At 43.1% G+C, this 14,717-nt stretch overlaps 1 protein-coding gene across 1 annotated transcript; it reads left to right on the top strand.

Moving 5' to 3' along the window:
- The first annotated feature begins 1,657 nt into the window (after window positions 1-1,657).
- LOC145030647 (tyrosine sulfotransferase-like protein) lies at window positions 1,658-3,085 on the top strand. The gene is made up of 2 exons (XM_078979030.1): window positions 1,658-1,810; window positions 2,462-3,085. Exon 2 carries the CDS (start codon window positions 2,467-2,469, stop codon window positions 2,860-2,862), a length of 396 nt encoding a protein of 131 aa, XP_078835156.1. The 5' UTR covers window positions 1,658-1,810; window positions 2,462-2,466; the 3' UTR covers window positions 2,863-3,085.
- The last annotated feature ends 11,632 nt before the right edge of the window (window positions 3,086-14,717 follow it).

The following is a 14,717-nucleotide window of genomic DNA, read 5'->3' as shown; positions in this document are numbered from 1 at the left end:
TTTAATAATAACAATACACAATTTCAGAACGTGTATGTTACAGACACTCAGAGTGCGCCAACAGCAAACTCGTGGAGTAAAGCTCAGTCTGTAAAACATTTACAAGGGACTTACGAAGTGTGAACCGCTGACCAATCACTCAAAGTTCCCATTCAGCGGGCATAGAAATATAACTCCCCAACCGATATTGGCTGCGGGTCTCATCCCTTTCACCGGGGTACGCGCGTGACGCTCAGAGCGTCTATTTCTACTAACAACTTTCAAATGTGACTGGAATGCGGGAATCATGGACCAAGTGCATTGTATTTATTTACAGACTTTTGAGCTCGATACCGGTCTTAGAGACTGTACGACGAAGTTACGCTTCTTAGCTACCCCAGCCCGATGTTTTATCGGCATCAGTGTCGCGTAACACTCTTTAGCAGCCTCTGTCCGCATGATCACAACAACAATTATGTTGCATCGCACTGATCTGCTCAACTCCTCTCAATGAAGGAGTATCAAGCCAACTCAAGCTGCATAAGCAATGTTTGGCTCATCGTACAACCCCACGACTCTCGTGGGCAATGTTCGGTCATTCTTTCTATTATTTAATGTATTGATGCTTGGTCTACTTTGATCCAATTGTCAGCAACCCAATCGCATTGGGGGACTTGACGACGCACGGTTTATATGACTAATTCCAGTCCGATGTCATTGGTCGCGTACCAATAATACCAGACTGGGGGGGACTTGATGATATATGGTCCATTAGCATAGCCTAGACCACTCTAGAGCGCCATCCTAGCCTGGCACGCTCCTGCTAGCCTTGCCTGACGTCTCCTTGTCAGCCATGCTGGGGACTCTCCTGGCGGCCCGACCCAACGCTCCTTTGCCTGGCGCTCCCCCGCCAGCCTTGCCTAGGGCGCGCCCGCCAGCCTTTTCTAGGGTACGCTCGCCAACCCCGCCCGACGCCTCTGGATGGCCTTGCCCAGCTCCTTGCTAGCTGGGCCTGAATTGGGCTGGCCCAAGGCCTGACCTAATTCCCCTTGACATAATTGTCTCCTATATAATGAATAGTACCTCCTCCATGGAGGGGGTCTTCCCCTTGGCTTAGCCGCCGCCCTATACTCCGGCAGGATGGCTCCGCTGCCACCCGCCGCCGTCAACCACCACCACCACCAGCACCAAGATGGTTCTCGCTAACTAAGGAGAACCATCTCAGATCTACCGAATGATCTAACTTGACCGTCAGAGTCCGCTCCCGAGGCACAATCCCTGTGGAGGCTCTAACGTGGTTCTCTGTTGTGACCTCGCAGATCTGTCTTCGGCATAACAGCACTTCCTCAGAGCAGGTGGTCGGAGCCGATGTCGCATCAAAAACCAATACTTATCGATCAATTAAAATATTAATATAAAAAACAATCTTCGTATTTTTCAATTAATACATTTTTTAAGTTTTCTTTATTTTCTTGATACATTTCATTATAATATTTAATTGTTTATAGATAACGTATTATCTTTATTTTACTTAATACTTATCAAATTAATTCTTTCGTTCAATAATATAATTCGATGCCTTTTATAGTTATTAATTTTGTTTGTCTATATAAAATTTTTTAATTATTTGTAAATATATACATAATATCTTTTTTAGGTCAGTGCGTGTTACACTTACAGTACAGATCAAGACTCTCTCGTCGCCTCTTTCGTTTAATCTCATCTCAGTTCCCCAAAAACATCGCCGCCGGCCTCCCGCTCCTATTGTTTATCCTACTTCCGACGCGACATCGACGACCTCCGGCTCCGAGTTCCAGAATCCAGACTTCCGGTACAAAAGCACAAAACCCTATCCCTATGATTTGATTTTTACTGATTGTTTTTGTTCCTAAATGTTTGTGATTGTTCTTGTTCTTGTTCGTTAATCCTTATTCTTAAATCAACATAAAATTGTCACTGTATCCCTTCTTTATTTGTCGATTTTATTTCTGTGTTTAACAATAATTTGTCTGCATTTTATTTTTCAATGTGACTTTATCGATCCTCTCCTCCGTCGTCGTACTTGGTTCCTTTCAAGCAAGTAAAGTCAAATTTTTCTGCGTACATATCAATGTATATGAATTCCAGTAGTATGGATTTCTATTTTCTCCCCCAAATCAGTTTCATTCAACATCATCATGCTTTCTTTGTGTTCTCGGTTATATTCCCCAAATCGAATTTGTTGATCATTTCTCCATCCAAATCATTGGCTTCTGCGATCCAATTAATAGCTCAATCAATGGCTAATTTTGACGAACAAGTATAATCAACCTTCATGTTAGTTTGATTTGTATTCTGTAATAGCGTAATATCAATCTAACATTATCAATAGGGATGCTAGAAATAGCAACATATTTTTCGTTTATTTTTGTTTTAAATCCTTCTACTTTTATTTCATTCTGTTATATTAGTTTAACTCTAACCAAATATCTTCTGAATTTAGCAAAAATGGCTGGAAATTCAATCAAATCAGTTGCAAAATCCATTGGAACTGAATTCCAATACCCTTGGAGGGAAAAATTGACAAAATACAAAGATGAACTCTCAAAGGGCGTTTGGGGATATTGGCAATTAGGGGCATGGAAGCCTTTAGGGATTAGTGCAAGGCGTAGGGCCCGCCTTAGGAAAGAAGTTTTGCTAGCTGGACAAGATTGGCCCTTTGACCCTGAAAGGAAAGAAATGAGGACAAAAAGAAAAGGGCATAAATGTGATAGAATTTCTGCTGAAAAAAGAGCAAATACAGAGGAATTAATGAAGAAAATGCCACAAATGCTTGCGGATTATAGAAAGAAGAAATGGGAGAAGAAGATGAATGAAGAGGATGCTGCTGCTAAGAAAGTTTAAGGTTTCAATTACTTTTTACTGTTTCTTTTTTATCTTTTTACCTAATTTGAAACTTAAATGTTCTGTTTTAGGGCAGATTGAAAATAAGCACATTGTTTAATGGTTAAAAGTTAGTTTTTGATTTTTGACATGAAAGGGAGATGTAGAAATGTTTTGGTGTTTTGAATTGTTGTTATTGTATTGTGGGTGTTTTGTTATATTACAAATAGGAAGTTTGCTGTTATATTGCGATTAATACGAGGAGGGCATTTTCGTCTTTTGCACTTATTGATGTGAAAGGAAGATGATATGAATAGTTGTGTTATTGTATTGTGGTTGTTTTGTTTTGTTAGAATTAGTAAGGTAATGTGATGAGAACGATTACATAATAATTACACGTTTGAAGGGTCGTTTGGATAATCATCAGTTAATTGTGGGTTTTAGAGAGGTTGAATGAAATTTTTTCTTGAATTGCAAATTTCTTTCTCGTTTCCTGAACATAGTCACATAAATCGTGGTACGTTCCGGTACGGGAACGGGGATCGGGAACACGATTCGTTAGGTTAGACATATCGGGTACTGTTGGGGTAGGCTCATTTCGGTACGTTCCGGTACGGTGTACCATATAAGCCGATACGTGTACCCAATTGAAAACAGAATTCTGGTGCACTTAGAAAAAAACATAAACATATTATATTAAAAAACAATTCAAAACAGAATTCGAGAATTTTAGTCATAAACCTAAACATAATGTTAAAACATAAAAAAATAGATCTCCAACTTCACTTAGAAAAATATAAACAGATTAAGCTAAACAAAATCATTATCCTTGCGAAGATCAACAAAGTTTCCAGGGGCTTCTGTTTTGCTAAACAAAATCATTATCCTTGCCAAGATCAACAAAGTTTCCAGGGGCTTCTGTTTTACTATCTTCTGGAAGAGTAAAAATCTTTCCAAAAACCATTTCAAAGAAGAAAAGAAATACTGAATAGTATAAGAAAAAAAAAAGGAAGAATGAATACAGCGTATTGGAAGAATACAGGGGAAAGCAGATATCGATTGTGATGTTGGTGAAATTGAATAACATCATATGTAATAAATCGAATCGATGGATGTTGGAGGAATCAGATGTGGGAATTGAAAGCATTGCTATCGATGGACTTTAATCAAGCGTCAACATGTTTTTCACAGGAAAAGTATTTCCCGCCAAAACACAAAATCGGCGTTCCAGCCACAAAATTGGCGATCCTAATCGCGTTTCTGTGCAATAAAATTCACCAAAATCACATTCCCAGTAGTGAATCGGAGAATACAAGGGATCGCAAGGAAGCAGTACCAAAAAGCGTTTCGGTTGGCGATTGGTACGAAATTGTACCGCGTTTGGGAACGGGGCGTTCGGAATGTGGATCGTGGCTATATTGGCGATCCCTGTGACTATGTTCCTAAATCAATTGGGCCTTGTACGTCCAAACCCTGCCTTTTGTAACACCCTGGGTTTAGGAGTGCAAGTTCAGGGTGCTTGGTGTAATTAAGGAGGAATGACTCGGCGAGTCAATGGATAGACTCGGCGAGTCGAGTCGCGATTTTGGTCACGTGCTTGGTGACCAACTCGGCGAGTCGGTGCTGGAATGAGAAACCCTATTTTCAGGGTTTGCACCCTATATAAGGAACCTTATGTTTTCCCCTCAGCCTCTTTGCTGCCCATTTGAGATCCAGAAAACCCTAATTCGTGAGGAAATCCAATTGTGAGTGAATTAGAGCTTGGAGGATGATCTTTGGTATTGAAGTTTGAAGGTTTGGAGGCTTGTATCAGGAAGCTTGGGGAGATCAGAAATCTACAGTTGGTTGTGCTCATTTCAGGGGTAAGGAACCATTTCCTTAAGCTATTTCTTCATAGATTCATGTATGGTGATTAATATGAGATCTAATTCGAGATAGAAGCTTGGATCTGAGGATGCTACTTCAGATCTAAGCTTGTGATGGTCCTATATGTCATAAAGTTCCTGTTTAAGAGTTATTGGTGAAGCCCTTTTGTCCTTAGCCTTAGTCCTAGAGTGTTTTGAGCTTATATCTCCTTGGTTTCACGTAAAGTTTGCAACTTTATGTGAGGGCTAGGCTGTAGAAGAGTGGATCTATAGATTTGAGTCACTGCATGGCTTGAAAAGCCTCTGTATGGAATGAGAACTGAAGAGACTCGGCGAGTTCCATGGGTGAACTCGGTGAGTTGGATGAAAGTGGGCATGGACTCGACGAGTTGGAAGAACAACTCGACGAGTCTACTGAAGATTGCCTTGGACTCGACGAGTCTGGACTCGGCGAGTCCAGTCGTGGAGTCCTAACATTTTCTAGTTGAACGGTGAATCGGTGAGTCGAGGGATGACTCTGTGAGTTGAGCGAGAAGGGACTCAGAATTGTGGGACTTGGCGAGTCGACGGGGCTACTCGGCGAGTAGGATCACACAAGAAGGTGGACTTTGACTGAGGACTTTGACTTTGACCAAGAGTTGATCAGTTGTCTTCTAAGGGTATTTTGGTGATTATTGGTATTTATTGAGTTCAGTCATTTGGTATTGATCAGTGGTGGAATTCGTTTCGGAGGTTGGAGCATCGTGATCTTATCTCTTTAGTCAGCAGTTGTGAGGTGAGTTATCCTCACTATATTGACAGGGTCTAAGGCACCAAGGCCAACCCTTTATCGGATGGAAATCCGGGTAGTTGTTATGTTATTGCTTTGCTATATGTTTGCATCCTCGTAGTTAGGATGGTTTATGTTAGAGACCTGGTTAAGGTCGGAATCCTGGTATATATGATGATGCTATGTTAGTGACCGGTTAGGTCGGTATCCTGGTTAGAGTGTGTTGTGTATGTGATCTGCTAGATCGGTTGATTAGTGATGAATTGCTATATGATTATATGTTTATGTGCACATGGTTGATTGACTGGGGTTGGGTTGAGGCGGGTCCTGCTTTGTGCTATAGGCCAACATACCCAGGGCAGACCGGATATCTCGAAGGCCCAACAAGCGGTCCGGATAGGCTGTAGGCCCTACAAAGGCGGACCAGACATGTCGAGGCTCGGAGAGTGGACCAGGCCGATTGAAGGCCTCGTGCGGGCGGACCAGTCATACTGTAGACTCAGAGAGTGGACCAGGTGGGTTGAAGGCCCGGTGCGGGCGGACCAACCATACTGCAGACTCGATGTATATGGCTAGACTCGGAGGGTGGACCAGGTGGACTAAAGGCCCGGTACGGCGGACTAGTCACACAGTAGACCCGAAGTGCATGGTTGTTCTCTTTATGATATGATATGTTATGAGTATGGTATATGTGGTTGGTATTTTGGGGGTGACTCACTAAGCTTTCGGGCTTACAGTTTTCAGTGTATTGTTTCAGGTACTTCAGGAGATCGTGGCAAGGCGAAGCCGTGATTGTACCGCTCCTCATGTTTTATGTATTTATGATGTGGTTCTAGGAAATACTCTGATAATAAATGAATTGAAAACCTTTTTTAATGAATTAATGAATATGGGTTGTTTTTGAAAAGTTTAAATTGGTTGAAAAAGTTTAGATGTTACAAGTTGGTATCAGAGCCTTGGTTTGAGTGAATTGGAGGAACATTCGTGTGAATCCAGTCTCAAATCAAGGAGAGTTTTCAAAGAGAAATTAAAAATGGTTTTCAAAAACAAGTAAAAGATGCTGCAGAGGGTATGATCAGCCGGAGCCATTAAGTTACCCCAAAATTACCATATAAGTTATTTGTTTATGTGATATGTTAGAACACCATGCTAGTGTTAGGCTAGGGATCTTTAGGAAGTGCATGATAGAGTTGCCTGATTGTGATGCCTGCTAGCCTAGGGTCTCCTTTTATGAGAGTTCCAGTGTTCCTCTAGGAGTGAGGATATAGTGCTTGCTATGTTCGTTAGTGCTTGGGGCGTTGTGATGATACTTGAGACAAATATGGGTAGGTGTGGAAGGTAGTATGGGCTCGTACTACTGAAAGCACAGGACCCATACGCGTATCAAGGAAGTCAGAACCCTTGGGTGGTTGATTAAAGAGTCATTCTAGGTGGTTATGCGAGGTTTCTGAGGATCTCATGGTGTATTGCAGAATGGCGCTTACGAGACGTTTCGAGGCAGGATCCTGTTTGGGATTAGGAGCGGGAGAGGGTGGTCAGGATGGGTCAACACCACCCAAGATCGTTGGCCAGATGAATACGGACGAGTTGGATGCCAGGATTCGTGAGATCCTGCATGATGAGGTTGCTGCTATGTTCCGGGCTGAGTTGCCATGGTTGAGTACTTTGATGAGCGCTATACAGCTCTTACGGAGACGGCTGCCGCTGCGGCTACAGCGGCTGTAGAAGCAACAGGAGGAGGAGCCGGTAGAGGTTTTCAGTATCGCGACTTCGATAATACGAAGCCCCCTACTTTCGATGGAGTTCAGGATCCGATCGTTGCAATGCGATGGTTGTCGGATGTGGAGGGATGTTTCTTCACATGTTCATGCCCTGCTGATCAGAGGGTGAGGTGCGATCTGAACCTGTTGAGGCTCGGGGCGAAGGATTAGTGGAGGTTAACTACGGGGTCTTATTCTGATGCGCAGCGGGCTGCGGTTACATGGGATCAGTTCTGGGAGATTTTCAACACTCGTTATGTTCCACGAGTTGAGAGAGAGAGAGAGAGAGAGAGAGAGGTTGGCTCAGGAGTTCCTGGAACTGAAGCAGGATACAGAGTCAGTGATGGAGATCACCAGGATGTTCACTAAGAGGGCGATGTTTTGCCCGGAGTTTGCTTCAGAGCAGGCTCAGATGTCCCGATATCTGAGTATGCTCAAGAGGGACATCAAGCAGTTTGTGTCCACGCAGAGATGTGATACCTTGTTAGAGTTGTAGGAGGCGGCCATGCGGCGTGAGTTGGAGATTGAGTTGCAGTTGAGAGAGCAGAGGCAGGCTCTGGCGCAGTCGCAGCCGGCGCCGAAACGATCCAAGACCGTTGATTCTAGGTTGGGAGATCAGAGCAGCCGCACTTGTGGAAAGTGCAGGAAGTGTCACACCGGAGTTTGTAGGTCCGGTGGTGTGTGCCGCAAGTGTGGGAGAAAGGGGCATTATGCGAGGGATTGCCATCAGTCATCCCCAGTTCAGGATGTGAGGATTTGTTATCAGTGCCATCAGGTTGGTCGCATGAGGGCCAACTGCCCACAACTTACTGCCGATCCGGTGCAGGCTCCAACACCGGCCACTTTGAGGATTACGGGTGGAGGTCAGGGTGGAGCAGAGCCCCCGAAGGCTCACGGACGTGCTTTTCAGCTTATAGCAGAGGAGGTCAGGGCAGAGCCGGATACATCTGCGAGTATGTTTCCTTCTTGATATCTTGTTATCTTATGGTTGTTATGGAGTATTTTATATCTTCTAGTCTCGTTCGCATGATTCATGGTATGGTATTCGTTCGTCTTTTCGTCGGGTTTATCGTATGATCGAGGGTTTTGGTATTGGGAGTCTTAGTTGGTTATTATCCATAGGAATTGTTGGTGGGGAATTAGGCTTTTTGGTCTGCGTGTCGCGTATAGCATTTGCAATTTGAGGAGTACTTAGCTGAGGGTCGAACTCCCTTAGAGTACGAGATATGCGCGGTCGGAACGTGACTTTGTGGAAGTTGCTTGTTTCAGGATCAGTTAATGGGTAAGAGGAGTATGTTGAGTAGGAATGATTGATTATGCCGGTTCAGTCACTGATGGTTTGTAGTTAGTGCTCTAAGTGGGGAGAATTGGAAAATTCTCAGGAGGATCGACAACATGAGAGGTCAATTAGCTATGTGGGTTTCAGCAGTGCTTCAGTCAGCCAAGAGCGTGGGCTGGTATGAGTAAGTGGCAGACGAGTGGGGCTGGATACAGACCAAGGTTGGGCCTAGGGTTAGGCCGGGATTTGAGTATAAAGAATGGAGTTAAAGTTCGGAACCCCAAGAGGGCTAGAACAGTATGTACGGGAGAGATTCCCGGAAGGAATGGTTCTGGGTGACGTAAGACGGTTTGAGCGGTCCGGACAGACTGAAGGCCTGTGGGCGTACCAGCCAGGCTGAAGGCTCGGGGAACGGTCCAGACAAACTGAAGGCCAGGAGGGAGGTCCAGATATGCTGAAGGTTCCGAGAGTGGTCCAGATAGGCTGAAGGCCTGGTAAGGCGATCCAATCATGCTGAAGACTCTGTATATGTTAGTGGATCGGTATGAGGAGAATGAGGAAAATTGTCACCAGGGGATGATAATTGATATGGTCTGGCCCCAAGTATTGATCATGTTAGTGGAAAGCAATGCACGGACCCGAGAGTCCTTGCGAACAGATTCAGGGTATATGGAAGTTCGAGAATTGCAGTTGCTCTACATGGATAATGTAGAGTGAAGTGTAGCTCAGTGGCACGTGCATGTGCGGTAAGGGTTGTTGAGTGGATTTCTTGGAAAGGAAAGGAATGTAGCTCCAGAAGGAGCGTAGGTACTTCAAAAGAGGAGGAATTGGATTATCGACAGTGCTTCAGCTATTGGTAGTAAGTATTGGGATTGTACCAGTGGTATGGAAGCACATCCGGGTTGGGTGTCTGTTGAGGTTGCGGAAGGATTTCCGGTAGTGTAGAAACAGAGGAGTTCGGAAGGGATGCAAGGAGGGAGCCTTGGATATTCCAATATGATTGTGATCAGGAAGTTCTATATGTAGCGGTAATTCATCATGGAGATGTTTGAAGGTATCGTCAGTGTGTCGGGTTTTCCAGCCCGAGGATGTTAGAGCAGGTTCAACATGCGTATGTGACTGCAGGGGAGAGCTCATATGAGTTGCTCAGGAGATGAAGGATATGCCATCCTGTCAGCTCGGAAAGAAACGAGTTGGTTTCGGAAAGGAAAGCAAGATGAGTCCCATAAGTGAATTCGATAGAGGATATGCCAGTCGAGGAAAGGGGTAGCAGCTTGGTACCAGGTTAGGACCCGGTGGTTCAGGGTGATATCTAGCTTGGTAAGGGTCAAGTGATTGTTGTGATTTGGGGTGATGAAAGTGTCATCAGGTGATCATTGGTTAATGAAGGTTGTTATCAGAGAAAGAAGCAAGTGGCCGACATGAATCAATTGTCGTAACTCTGGGAGGGAAGAGTTGGACTTTATAGAGGTCCGAGGTTGGAGCTGCGTGATCTTATCTCTTCAGTCAGCAGTTGTGAGGTGAGTTATCCTCACTATATCGACATGGTCTAACTGATGGGTTTTGAGCATTCTAACACTTCCTAAGTGTACATGCAACCCTAATAACCTTGGATCTATGTTTGTCTAATTTGTCATGCAAAGTTGATTTCCAAGGTTATATTCCTATCTAGCATACATGGGGAACAATTTTAACATAATGTATAGATAGAATAACTTACCTTGTTGTTGCTTGTGTTCCTTGAAACCTTGTGAGCCTAGCACCCCAAGTGTGATGCCTCAAATGCTTCACACAACACCAAATGCTCTTGGAAGAACTTATGAGAGAATACTCACTTCACAAAATCGGCCAAGCCCTCTATATTCTTAGTGTAACCGATTTGGGAGGAGATCATGTTACTTATATAGTGTTGACACATCTAGGGTTAAACCCTAAAGTGTCATGACTCTTCATTTCCATGATCCATGGGTTTGTAACTCCCATGGAGCATCCATGGAGCATCCTATGGGTGGAACCCAACTTGATGATCCATGGAGCCTTTTAGCCCACTATACAAGATATGGATGATTTACTTAATCAACCCATATATTTAATTAGTTATCTTTTGATCACTTAATTAATTCTAAATTAATTCTTGATCAAACTAATCAAATAATATTATTAATATATTAGAACTTATAATATATTAATAATCTCCAAGCGTTATTTCTCTCATTTAGTCTATCCAATTGCATGGTGCCATGCAACCCAAATGGACCATGCCGGGTCGGGTCAAGTACATACCAGAAATAGTTATGGACTTAGACACCTTATCCAACAGTCTCCCACTTGGATAAGTCTAGTAACTATTACTGCAAGTATGACTTCAGGAACCGATCGGCAATCGTAGCTCTTTACAAGGTTTCTCGAAACTTGAGAAGATGATGGTACGCCATTTAAGATAAGTGATCATATAATCCTCTGTTCTAGATATCAGTCGGACAAATACATGGAACAATGTCTTACTTATTGTCCAACATTTGTTTCCCGATTTCCGATTTGTTTGACAAAGAACTTTATTGAACACATCAATTTAGTTCTGACCGGGCCCGGTACATAGGTCAAAACAAAATCATCGAGGGGCCCAGATATCAGCTTCTAATCCAAGAAGGAACAGATAAACTTCGACTCATATGTTTGTTCTACTACTTATTGAATTACACACAAGAGCACGATTTTATAACATCGAGTTACCAATGCGTTTTTCGTACAATCAATGCATAACCAACTCGTAAGTAACAAATCATATCTCTAGGTTTAAAGACTTATATGATATTACCGTCTCACGATCACTCGAGATAGAATTCCATGAAGTGATTCCAGTGAGCGTGGGTTGAATCCAATGCTCAGAACTTATGAGCACTCATGATTGTTGTAGCCTTGTCCCAGACCTCTACAACCAACCATGACAGTCTTGATTCATACCTACTTCCGACATATGACCGACTGTGGAGGTTTGAATAATATGTTATACCAAACAAAATTATTCTGGAAGTCAAAACATGCAAAAGAAATATAGTAAACGATCGACAAGAGATAGCAACACTTTACTCATAAATAAAACACTTTTATTCATCATCAAATGTCAATTACACTTTACAAATTTCAAGATTATCTAACTACTAAATCTAATATCATCCTTCAGCCCTATGCTCCGAGCATGCTGGAGATGCTTAACCCGAGTCAGTCCCTTCGTGAGGGGATCTGCCGGATTCTCATCTGATGATACCCTCTTTGCCACGAGGAGTCCTTCTTCGATCCGATGTCTGATGAAATGGTATTTTCTGTCGATGTGTCTGGATCTCCCGTGATCCCTTGGTTCCTTGGCTAAGGCAACAACACTTTCACTATCACAGAAAATTTCCATCGGCTCTTTAATAGCTGGTACAACTCCAAGGTCTCCAATGAAGTTCCTCAGCCATAACGCCTCCTTTGCCGCTTCGCTAGCTGCAATATACTCTGATTCACAAGTAGAATCTGCTACTGTCTCTTGCTTGGAACTCTTCCAAGAAATTGCTCCTCCATTTAGGGTAAAGACCCAGCCCGACTGAGAGCGGAAGTTATCCCTATCAGTCTGGAAGCTAGCATCACTATACCCTACAACTCTCAAGTCATCACTCCCACCGAGGGTAAGGACCCAGTCCTTAGTCCTTCGTAGGTACTTGAGAATATTCTTTACCGCAGTCCAGTGTGCCTTGCCAGGGTTCCCCTGAAACCTGCTAACCATGGTCAAGGCAAAGGCTACATCAGGTCGAGTACACGTCATAGCATACATGATCGAACCTACAGCCGAAGCATAAGGTACTCGACTCATTTCTGCTATCTCAGCCTCAGTGCTAGCGCTTTGTGTCTTACTCAACTTGGCGCTACTCTGGATGGGTAACTCTCCTTTCTTGGAGTCTTGCATTCTGAATCTCTTCAGAATCTTCTCCAAGTAGGTACTTTGACTAAGTCCAATTAGTCTTTTACTCCAATCTCTCAAGATTCTTATCCCCAAAATATAGGCAGCTTCACCAAGGTCCTTCATAGCGAAACACTTTCCAAGCCAGGACTTTACTTCCTGCAGGGTTGGAATGTCGTTTCCTATGAGTAGTATGTCATCCACATACAATACCAAAAAGCTAACTATACTCCCACTAGCCTTGACATATACACAAGATTCATCTTCACTCCTAGAAAAGCCAAATTCCTTGACCTTTTCATCAAAGCAAAGATTCCATCTGCGAGGTGCTTGCTTTAATCCATAAATGGATTTCTCAAGCTTACACACTCTATTAGGGTACTCGTTACTGACAAAACCCTCTGGCTGACTCATGTAAACATCTTCAGCCAACTTTCCATTAAGGAAAGCGGTTTTGACATCCATTTGCCAAATTTCATAGTCATGAAATGCGGCTATGGCTAACAGAACCCGAATAGACTTAATCTTGGCTACCGGAGAAAAGGTCTCATCATAGTCCACTCCAGGAATTTGAGAGAAACCCTTTGCAACCAGTCTAGCCTTATAAGTGTGTACTTTACCATCCATGTCGGTCTTCTTCTTGAAGACCCATTTGCACCCTACAGTCTTTCGACCTGGTACATTCTCAACCAAGTTCCAAACTTGATTGTCATACATGGATTGTATCTCGCTATCCATAGCCTCTTTCCATTTAGCAGACTCGGGGCCCGCCATGGCTTCCTCGTAGCTGTTAGGGTCATCTTGACTTACTAGTGTCTCATCACTAATAAGTGTCTCACCTTCTGCAGTAATATGGAATCCATAGTAATGCTCAGGTGCACTCCTAACTCTCGTGGAACGCCTCAGAGGTACAGATTCGTCAATTGGATCAACAGGAGTTTCCTCCTCAAGTTGAGGGCTAGAGTTTGAAGTTCCTTCACCACTTGACTCTTGAATTTCTTCGAGATCAACTTGCCTCCCACTGTCTCCTTGGCTTATAAACTCTCTTTCTCGAAAGACTCCTCTTCTTGCTACAAAGACCACATTGTCACTAGGTCTGTAGAAGAGGTAACCAAAGGATTGTTGTGGGTAGCCGATGAAAATACACCTCTCGCTTCGGGGTTCGAGCTTATCATGAGTCTCGCGTCTCACGAAAGCCTCGCATCCCCAAATCTTGATGTGGTCTAGTTTAGGTACTTTACCAGTCCACATCTCGTGAGGAGTTTTGGCAACTTTCTTTGTAGGGACTAGATTGAGGATATGGGCGGCAGTCTCTAAGGCATACCCCCAGAATGAGATTGGTAGCGAAGCGCGACTCATCATGGAACGAACCATGTTCAACAAGGTTCGATTACGCCTCTCAGCCACACCATTCAACTGCGGTGTCCTGGGAGGTGTCAATTGTGAGACAATCCCACATTCCTTTAGATAGTCGAGGAACTCTGAACTAAGATACTCACCACCTCGATCGGATCGAAGCATCTTAACGTTCCTGCCCAATTGATTCTCGACTTCCTGTTTAAATTCCTTAAACTTCTCGAAAGTCTCTGACTTATGCTTGATTAAGTAGACATATCCATATCTACTGTAATCATCAGTAAAAGTCAAATAATAACGATTAGCATCTCTTGTGGCATGTTTGAATGGTCCACACACATCCGTGTGTATAAGGTCCAACAAACCTTCAGCCCTTTCACACGAGCCTGTGAAGGGTGACTTTGTCATTTTTCCAAGTAAGCATGATTCACAACTATCATTTGACTTTAGGTCAAATGACTCCAAGACTCCATCCTTTTGGAGTTGGCCTATGCGTTTCTTGCTTATATGTCCAAGACGACAATGCCATAATGATGCTTTATCCAAGTTATTATTATTAGTAGAATCAATACACAAAACATTATTTCCTAAGTTATCTACAATAGATACAGCTTCATACACACCATCACAAGGTAATGCTTTAAAATAAAGAACATTATTAAAGAAAGCATTAATCGAACCAACTTCATTATCAAACGAAAAGGTGAAACCTTGTTTGTACAATGCATGAAAGGAAATAATATTTCTTGCCATTTCTGGCGAATAACAACATTTATTCAAATCTAAATTTAACCCACTACTTAGCGATAAAGTATAAACTCCAATCTTGGTGACAGGTGTAACTTTCCTATTCCCCATGATTAAGTTTATTCTTCCTTGCTCCACATTCTCACTTCTTCCTAGTCCC

This window comes from Lactuca saligna, chromosome 2 (assembly GCF_052625555.1).
Source record: "Lactuca saligna cultivar CGN05327 chromosome 2, ASM5262555v1, whole genome shotgun sequence".
NCBI lineage: Eukaryota > Viridiplantae > Streptophyta > Magnoliopsida > Asterales > Asteraceae > Lactuca > Lactuca saligna.
This window is presented reverse-complemented; position numbering and strand designations above follow the sequence as displayed.

Bases quoted from the DNA above. Each gene is read 5' to 3' on its own strand.
- LOC145030647 (XM_078979030.1), top strand. From the start codon at position 2,467: ATGGCTGGAAATTCAATCAAATCAGTTGCAAAATCCATTGGAACTGAA.